The 10218-nt window shown below is 36.2% G+C and overlaps 2 protein-coding genes across 2 annotated transcripts in view; one reads left to right on the forward strand and one right to left on the reverse strand.

The window, feature by feature from the left end:
• LOC141334918 (14-3-3 protein gamma-B-like) lies at positions 1–1695 on the reverse strand. The gene is made up of 2 exons (XM_073840144.1): positions 1684–1695; positions 1–683 (listed from the first exon to the last, which is right to left on the reverse strand). Exons 1-2 carry the CDS (start codon positions 1693–1695, stop codon positions 27–29), a joined length of 669 nt encoding a protein of 222 aa, XP_073696245.1. The 3' UTR covers positions 1–26.
• Positions 1696–1717: 22 nt separating this feature from the next.
• Positions 1718–10218, forward strand: part of LOC141334919 (scavenger receptor cysteine-rich domain-containing group B protein) — a 25744-nt gene continuing 17243 nt past the window's right edge. Inside the window, exons 1-2 of the mRNA XM_073840145.1 lie at positions 1718–1774; positions 3173–3226. Of these exons, the coding sequence (XP_073696246.1) occupies positions 1718–1774; positions 3173–3226 (111 nt within the window). The remainder of the gene's footprint in view (positions 1775–3172; positions 3227–10218) is intronic.

The following is a 10218-nucleotide window of genomic DNA, read 5'->3' on the forward strand; positions in this document are numbered from 1 at the left end:
AGATCTTCTCTTTTCTTCTTCGACGCTTAGTTGTTGCCTTCGCCTCCCTCGTCGTCTTGTTGATCGCTCGTCCAGAGCGTCAAGTTGTCTCGCAGGAGCTGCATGATGAGCGTGGAGTCTTTGTAGGAGTCCTCGTTCAGGGTGTCCAGTTCGGCGATCGCGTCGTCGAAAGCCGTCTTGGCCAGATGGCAGGCCTGCTCGGGTGCGTTCTGGATCTCGTAGTAGAAGACAGAGTAATTGAGCGCCAGACCCAGGCGGATAGGATGCGTAGGCTGCATGTGCTCTTTGCTGATCTCATGGGCTTCGCTGTAGGATTTCTCAGAAGACTCCACCACCGTGGCTCTCTTTTCGCCTGTGGCTACCTCCGCCAGGTAACGGTAGTAGTCGCCCTTCATCTTCAGGTAGAAGACTTTGCTCTCGTGCTGGGTCTCGCTGCAGTTCTTGATCAGGAAGTTGTCGAGGAGGTTGAGCACGTCTTGGCACACGGCCTCCAGCTCCTTCTCGATTTTCTCGCGGTAGGCGCGGACCATCTCGATTTTCTTCTCATTGCCATCGGCGGAGGTCTTCTGCTCTATGCTGGAGATGACGCGCCAGGAGGAACGCCGTGCGCCCACTACGTTCTTGTAGGCCACAGAGAGCAGGTTCCTCTCCTCGTTGGAAAGGGCCTCGTTCAGCTCCGTTACCTAAGAGACGGAGAGAAGGTGAAGAGGTTACCTAATCATTTTTTTTAAATTGTAACAAGTTTCACAGTTGAAGTAATGATGCTCTTTATGGATAAAAAGATCTGTTTGGCCTAATAGTTAGAGAGTTGGGCTTGTAACCTGAAGGTCGCCGGTTCGATTCCCGCACAGGCAGGAATTGAAGGTGGGGATTGTGAAAGAACACCTTCAATACTATAGCCGCTTTTCCACTATCGGGCTGAACCGTTCTTAGAACGGTTGGGTACAGTTCCAGTTGTGTTTCCACCTGAGCCTGGTACGGCACAGAACGATTACAAACCGGCCCGGAATTCTCGGCACGGTTAGACAACCGTGCTGAACCGGGCTGGTAAAATGCGTGTGCATGACGTCACCACGCTGTTGCCTGGCTACCAGTTTCTCTATGGCTCTGTCTATGGCTAAGCGGATGCTTAGTAAGCAGATACGGTAAATATAAATATAAATGGCTGAGACACTTTGGTCTGTGGATGAAACATTTGCTCTAATATTGATATTTGGACAGAAAGAAAAATTCAACAACAGCTGGAGGGTGCAAAGAGAAACGAAAAGTTTTTAAAATTATAGCGCAGTGTCTTGCAGAGAAGGGCATTAAGAAAAGTTCAAAACAGTGCCGGGAAAAAATAAAAAACTCAAACATACATATCGCGTCCAAAACGACAATAACAGTAGAAGAGGGGCTGTCTACTCTTGCGTTACCAAGGCAACAATTTGACGCATTTGTATTTACATTCCAAAGAGTTCCGTTATCTGCACCACAGATAATGACTGAGGTGCCCTTGAGCAAGGCACCGAACCCCCAATTGCTTCCTGGGCACTGGAGAAATGGCTGCCCACTGCTTCGGGTGTGTGTGTGTGTGTGTGTGTGTGTGTGTGTGTGTGTGTGTGTGTTTGTTCACTTCTCACTGCTGTGTTTGTGCACTTGGGTTTTATACAGACCACCAATTTCGAGTATGGGTCACCATACTTGACAATACATCACGACTTTCACTTTCCACTACATGTCAGAAGTTTGGAATAATGTTATTGAAAAAGTCAAGTCAGTGGAGCTGGTGAAGGTGGAGCGTTTCAGAGGAACCTCGAAAACGCACTGCGAAATGCCAAAGTGAATGCTACCAGCCATTTAAGGGTTGTGTACGCAACGTGAACCAATCAGCTTGTGCCAAGTTGTATAACTCTGTGCCATCTAGAGTTCCATGGCAGAACAAGGAATTTATAGCAATAGTTAAAAATACATTGTATGGGTCAAAATTATTATTTTTCCTTATGGCAAAAATGATTAGGATATTGACTGAAGATCATGAAGATATTTTGTACATTTCCTACTGTAAATATATGAAAACTTAATTAGTAATATGCATTGCTAAGAACTTCATTTGGAAAACTTTAAAGTTGATTTTCTCAGTATTTAGATTTTTTTTTTGCACTGCAAGATACCAGATTTCTCAGATTCTCTGTCAAATATAGTCCTATCCTAACAAAACCGTACATCAAAGCTTATTTATTAATCTAAATTTCAAAAGATTGACCCTTATGGCTGGTTTTGCATCCAGGGTCACATATTTTAAAATATAATGTATTCCTGTGATGCAAAGCTGAATTTTTAGCATCATTACTCGTGTCTTCAGTGTCACATGAACCTTCAGAAATCATTCTAATATGCTGACTTTCTGCTCAAGAAACATTCCTGATTATTATCAGTGAGAAAAACTGAGTTGGGGGTATGCAAGACTTACAAAAAAAGGAAGAAATCTATTATTTAATTCAACTGAATGTATGCTTCTATTCAGCAACAATGCATTAAAATAATCAAAAGTGACAGTAAAGACATTTGTGATGTTACAAAAGATTTCTACTTCAAATAAATGCTGTACTTTTGAACTTGCAAACGTCACTGTTTTTACAAAAAATGTACTTAGCAAAAACATTTTCAACATTGAAAACCACTGTAGTATTTAAGCACAAATAATAATTTATGATAACTGAGCACCATATCATAATGATTTCTGAGGGATCATGCTCTGCATTCACAGAAATGACATTTAAAAAAATATTAAAATGGGAAAAAAATCTAAACGGTAATAATAATTCACAATATAACTGCTTTTACTGTATTTTTTAATCAAATAACTGCAGCAGAAAAAAATTAAATTGTTCTTAAATCTTAATTATTCCAAACTTAATGACTGGTAGTGTACATGAATGCATTAGGCAGAAACTTGTATCCAAAGCCACTCATATTGCATTTTTTGGATAGATTTTATCAGTTCATAGATTCCCTGGGACTGAAACTCGTGTCAAAGCATTATTTATTGCAATTTTTAATATCTTTAGAATTACCGTTCTCTAATTTGTCCAATTCACTCCAGTTTAAAATGACAGTGTTTACAGTGGCATTAAACTGTGGTGCAGTTGAGTGTTATTTTGAGAAATTATCTTGTTTTCTTGTACTTCAGGAAGAGGAAGGAAGGGTGGAAAACCTGCTGTACTGCGGTATGCATTTTGATGACGTCAGCTTAAAGCATTGCTTGCAAACCAAAGAAACACACTAACTTGACGTTTACAGCTTTATTTAGTGACAGAGCTGTTTATGCAGCATTAGGGTCACTCATAATCCTCCTTCATTTGCATGGGTCGCGATTGTCTTTATACACTGTATCAACTTTAGTCTTTTCTTATGCCCATTAAATCAGAATAGATTACCCTATTATAGTTTATGTACATGCCATTTAAGTACAGAATAACAGCAGAGATGTGGATAAAGGGATAAAGTGTTGCTTTGTGAATGGTAGTTCACAAAGTCCTTTGTGAGTCATTCGAGTGAACGGTTCAAGTAAGCTTCAATGTGGTGATTTGCCAAATGCCTATTTATGGACATGGCATCTTCATTGTTCGTTTTCACCAGCACATGTATTACAAGTCCTAGTGTAGGCTGGACGCAATGTAGTAAATCTATTCATAGATGACTGGCAGCATTTCAAGATGAAAGATGCCACTTGCTCTTGTTTAAAAACACATCGCAACCTGAATTACTGTGTGTTGTTTACAGAGCGTTATAGTGAAGAGTGAGTCAACACATTGCTTGCAAAAAATTTGGCGGACTGAAAGCATCGCAGCACATCATCGCAGAGATGTTTTGATTTAACAGACTGGCAGTAGGCGGATGAGCTGGTGCCTACAGATCTCTCTCTCTCTCTTCTACTACCTTTCAGATGCAATTTCCTAAGTCCTCGGGGGCTCCATGATTTACTGCATTTTTTTGCTGTATCATTCGCTCTCTGCGTCATTGCCAACCAAAATGCGTGCACAACCACATTGCATGCCAATGCATCATGCACGAATTTATTACAGAGAATAGCTGATGGTAACCCAAAGGCTCATCAACAAAGCAGGTTTGATATTGATGATTCAGAACCTGTTTATTTTACATGTTAAATATTACATTTTTGATTGAAACATTAGTATTTGGGTTTTTTCCTTCATCAAAATGGCACAAAACTTTGTACAGGTTTCGGCACTCGCTATGTAAACACGTGGACACACACACAATCATGGACATGATCCAAAAAGGTCATGATAAAGTAGTCATACTTGTACTGTTTGCAGACAAAAATGACTGCATTGGAAATGAATGGAAAGCAAATTTCATCTAGTGGAGGCGTTTGGTACTGCGCCCAAACAAAATCACAACCCTAGTAAAAAAAAGTAATCGATTTAAATGCATTTATTTCATACTAAGTATATTTCAAGTCTATTAACATATGTACTAGCATATTGCTCAAGACCTACTGATATAAAAAATATAATTAAACTTTATTTGGAGTACTATTGGAGTCACTATTGATGAGGATTGTATGATCTTTAAATAATATTGGTCTTTAAATACTAAATATTTAAAGTGTACCTAAAGTATACTTGCAATAGTTCCACTTTAGCACAATCAAATATACTTAAGTATATCTTTAGTTGGACTTCAGCACTACTTTCACACAATTAAAGTGCATCTAGTACAAAATTAGTTTGAGACTTCAAATTTACCAATGTAGTATACTAAAAGTACAATTGCAGGGTATTTATTATTAAGTACATAATATGTAAATAGTATACTTGGCATGAAATAAATCCATTTTAAAAACATTTTAGTATATTTCAAGATATCAGTTTATATAAAATTTATAAAATAATAAAAGTATTTTTGTGCATTTTTCAGACACTTTATCCAAAGCGACTTACAAAAACTTTTTTCTTTTTAAGTTTCACTTTTTTCACTTAAGCAGTAGTCTGCCAAGTGTTTTTCTTTAAGAGAAAGAGAACAAACTTAGCTCTGTGCTCCAAAGCATCAAAATTTATGACAGTTTAAGTTGAATTTAACTTTCAGGCCTTACATTGAAGTTGATAACAGGTCATCATGGATTCCACTATTTCATATAATTTAGTACAATAAAATCCCCTTAAAATACAAAATGTTAAATAAAATGCAGGTAAACTAAAGAAATATTTAATCTGTTTTTCGTAAGAATTTTTTTTAAATTAAAATTTTAAATATTTTTAAAATAAAAATATTTTTTATAAATTAATTAGGTTTTCACTGATCCCCTGCATACTTCAGTTTGTGAATACCTGAAACACTGCATTTTAACATTTCAGTAGTAATTAGCACAACTGATTCATTTCAATTAACAACTGGTGCTTCCTCAAAAAACACTGAATCTGAAACATTAAGTGAATCCGTAGTTAGAACCATAAATAGGAGTAAAAATTTGTAATTCTGATTTCAATTCTGCATTTTAATGATTCCCAGTTTTGATTTCAATGAGGTATAGAAAAAATGAAGACATATTTTTTTTTTGTCTTTTTTGCAAAACGGTGTTGCAGCTAAATATCATGAACACAAATCAGCACACAGGGATTGATGAACCACAAAACCAGTCATAAGGGTCATTTATTTTTAACTGAGATCTCTGTAATAATAATAAATGAGCTTTCCATTGATGTATGGTTTGTTAGGATAAGACAACATTTGGCTCAGATGCAACTATTTGAAAATCTGGAATCTAAGGGTGCAAAAAAAATCTAAATGATGAGAAAATCAACTGAGGAAAAAGTTCTTAGCAATGCATATTACTAATCAAAAATTAAGTTTTGATACATTTACGGTAGAACAGTAACAAAATATCTTCATGGAATATGATCTTTATTTAATATCCTAATGATTTTCGGCATAAAAGAAAAATTGATAATTTTGACCCACACGATGTATTGGTTATTTCTACAAATATACCCGTGCTACTTAAGACTGGTTTTGTGGTCCAGGGTCACAATCTTGTCAAATCTTGAACATTTGCAACTGGTTCTCAACACCGAACCCTAATCGTAATCCAATTCTCTGATTCCTTCAAACATCATGCAAGGTCACATATGTGACCCTGGACCACAAAACCAGTCATAAGGTTAAATTTGACAAAACTGAGATATATACATCATATGAAAGCTCAATAAATAAGCTTTCTATTGATGTATGGTTTGTAAGGATAGGACAATATTTTGCCGAGATACATCTATTTGAAAATCTGAAATCTAAGGGTGCAAAAACTCAAAATACTGAGAAAATCACCTTTAAAGTTCTCCAAATTAAGTTCTTAACAATACATATTACTAAGCAAAAATTACATTTTGATAGGTTTACAGTAGATATTTTACAAAAAATCTTCATGGAACATGATCTTTACTTAATTTCCTAATGATTTCTGACATAAAAGAAAAATCAATAATTTTGACCCATACAATGTATTTTTGGCTATTGCTACAAACCCCAGCGACTTAAGACTGGTCCAGGGTCACATATGTTAAAAGACATGTTTAGTATTAGTATTGTTAAATATGACCTCACTCATAAACAGACACACAATCTGTTTCCTCCATCAGACTTGGAACAGTTTACAGTATTACTGATCAATTATTCCACCACTTCCTCCTTTCATTTCAAGCACAACAGCCATTAAACACCCTAAGACAGTTTCTGAATCATTGTGTAACACATTTACTGGTATTGCACACATAGTTTTGATTGCGTACAGTAGATGTTTTGTTAAGTTATCGTTTACAAACTGCCTTTAACCTCTTCCACACATAACCTCCCATCCAGACAGCAGGGGGTGAGTAAAGAGCAATCTTCCGTCTCCATAGAAACAAGGCAGTCGTCTTTGTTTGGACGCAGTCGACTATCTCTGGTGCTGCCTTGGCAACAGTAACAATGTCCACGATTCTTGCATGTGTGTATGTGTGACACTGCGTGTGTGTTTGGGGACTGAGGTGTAGATGTGTGTATGTGGTACACTTGTGAGCGAGTGGGTGGACGCAACATGCTGTTTTACATCGTCATACATGGATTAAACTCAAACGTGTCAGAAAAATTAAATGCATTAATGTTTGATTACAAAACCACCACAGGCTCTGCACCCCTTTACCTAAATTCATTACTTCAGACTTGTGTGCCCTCTAGAAGCTTACATTCTGCAAGTGACTTGCGCATTATTGTGCCATCCCAAAGAGGCACAAAACCACTTTCAGAGACTTTTACCTTAAATGTTCCCTCTCTTCTGGGATTAAATACTATTATTAGTTGGTGCTAAAAAAGAAAAGAAAAGAGAAAAAAAAAAAAAAATATATATATATATATATATATATACATTATTGAAATTATATGGAATTGAGGATCACAAGGAATTTGATATGAATATGTGATTTTTATTGTATTTTTTTATGATGTCTATGTATGTAAATGAGGTTTGATTTTGTTTTTTTTTGTTTTTTTAATAATTTTGTGATTATGTGGGTGGTGGGTATTACCACAAAGGGAAAAAATGGATGAGAAATTGAGAGGAAAAAATGAGGAATAACTTTAAAAAGAAAATGTATGTCTTTAAAGAAAAATTAATTTTTTTTAAAAATGTATTGAATATGTTCTCCTTTTTATTTAAAAGACATAATAAAGTATATAAAAAAAATGTTCCCTCTTGGTGATATAAACTCTTCAAGAATCAGCTAAAAACACATATCTTCCATCTTTATTTGACCCTCTTACTTTTGCACTCTCTATTCAATTTCTATTCCTAAAAAAAGCCTTCTCTAAAAAAAAAGCCTTCTCTATTCTTTTTATATCTTCTCTTTATATCTATTTTTTTCTTTTAATTTATTATACAATTAACAAAAAAAAGCTTGCTCTATTCTTTTTCGAATCTGTCCATTTTCTTTTTGTTTAGTATATACTTAAACCTTGCTACGTGTACTGCATTAAGCTAATCTGAGACTTGTCATAGCACTTACATACCAACAGGAACGATTATGTACAAGCAAAGACTATAGAATACCAAAGACATGTTACTCGTGTAGTTTTGAATGGGGAAAAATGAAACGGTCATCATGGCCGCGAAGCTCCGCCTTCTTAGTGAAAGAGCCAATCGTTGATTAGTAAAGTCAGTGGTCACTGCAGCTGCAGTTAGAAGTCCCGGTTGCTATAGAAACAGTCGGCGCTCGAAGACGTGCGTTCAGTACTGAGCATGCGCACTGGCTCATCTAGCCGGAAAAATAAGCGTTTTTTAACGCCATTAAAGCACAAGGAACTATATTTATGAGGCAGTTCTTGTTGGACTTCTTTGGAGATTTCAAATATGAAATTTAATCGTAAGTTTGGCGAACAGTTTTGGAGAATTTGATGTTTCCCCATTCAAACAGGTAGGAGCTGCACTTGTATGCCTGAGAGGCGTTTCAAAGATGGCCGCCGAGTGACATGACTTGTCTTAAAAGGACTTTGGTACAAGTCAAAGCTGGGAGCTTCACAAAACACACGACTACTTTTGTCCTTTTTGGAGCTGGACAATTACTTGTCACTGTGGTTTTATGGAAAGCAACTTGAATATTATCCTAAATATCACCTATTGTGTTCTGCAGTACACTCTTACAAATAAACGTTCTTTATTGGCATTGATGGTTCCACGAAGAACCTTGAACATCCATGGAACCTTTTCTACAAAATGGTTCTTTTAGGAACAATTCTTTGGGGAACCAAAAATGGTTCTTCTATGGCATCACTGCCTTTATTTTTAAGATGGTAAAACAAAAAAATCATATCGGCTTCAAACAGGAGCCAGTATCTTGGGGAACAAGACTTCAACACAGTGCTGTATGATTTATGGTAAGTATAATAGTTTTAACGGAAAGCAAATCTCAAATTACTTTCTTTATTATGATGCGTTGTCAATTTTAAAGTACTTGAGTATATAAATCGTACACAGCCGTAGCATAAGCACAGTAAAGCACTTGATTATTTCTCCTAATTAGATACAGATGCATTGAGCAGTGTTGCACAACAGTGCAATGATACAGCTCTCGTCGTGTGCTAATTCTGTCTGTGAGTCCTTTGTAGTCTCTGTAATCTCAGGGCACTTGCAGTTTGGGTTGCATCATAAGACTCCAATAAAGCCTCCAGCTATTGCAGAAGTCAGTGTTTGTCGACTTTTAGCCCCAGTTGCAGATTAGGACAAACACAAAAGGGTAAAGGGAAAAAGAAAAGGACCGTTTATGGCGATCAAAATCTAGTTAACTTAATGTTATTTTAACACTTTCTTCCACTCCACTGCTTAATAACTGAGAAAGCTGCTTAATGACCCACAGTTACTGAGCCATGCTGCCTCTCTCAGCAATGAATATTACTGATATTATGGATGATATCATTGAGGACATGATGGAGAGAACAAATGCAGTTTCCTAACGTTCAGTGTGAAGCAATCTGGGTTTATCAGAACGACGGTATGTACTGTGTGACAACAGAAATGGGGATTTTTGCTTAGCCTTATTTGTGCAGCTATCAGTAATTTTCACTATTAGCAGGGCTTTACGCTTATACTTTTCTTTTTAGGAGCACTTGTGCTCCTAACTTAAAGAAATTTAGGAGCATAGTCAAAAATTCAGGAGCACCTTCTAATCAATAATCAAAAATTAGCCTTCCCATTACATGTGATATTTACTCCATAAATTGATTTACAGGAGAGTTTTGTTTTTACCTTTGTAATGGCATTTTTCCAACTTTATTAAAAGTATGTCATTTGTAAAAATAAAAATCTTTTTGAATAGGAAAGTGAATTACTTAATATTAACTTCTTGTTTATTTGACTGTTGCATCAAATCAATCTCATTTACAAACTATTTACAAACTAAAATAATTAAAAGCTGTCACTTATCTTAATTCATCTCAATCTCACAAAGTTCCATTATAATCAATGAAGCTCTCTATACTCCACAGTCAATCTCTTATTTAAACTTTCTCTACACTGTGTTTATGCAAGGATTTGTGAGATATGTCTATGATGCATTACTCAACGTGGCAAAAACCTCTGATCAGACGCACTGGTGCTCCTAAATATTTTTTCATAGTCGCACGCAGTAGTTTTCAGTCGCAAATGCGATTGAAATGGTCGCACTTTTGAGCTGATTAGTCGATAAG

This window comes from Garra rufa, chromosome 5 (assembly GCF_049309525.1).
Source record: "Garra rufa chromosome 5, GarRuf1.0, whole genome shotgun sequence".
In the NCBI taxonomy this organism is placed as follows: Eukaryota; Metazoa; Chordata; class Actinopteri; order Cypriniformes; family Cyprinidae; genus Garra; species Garra rufa.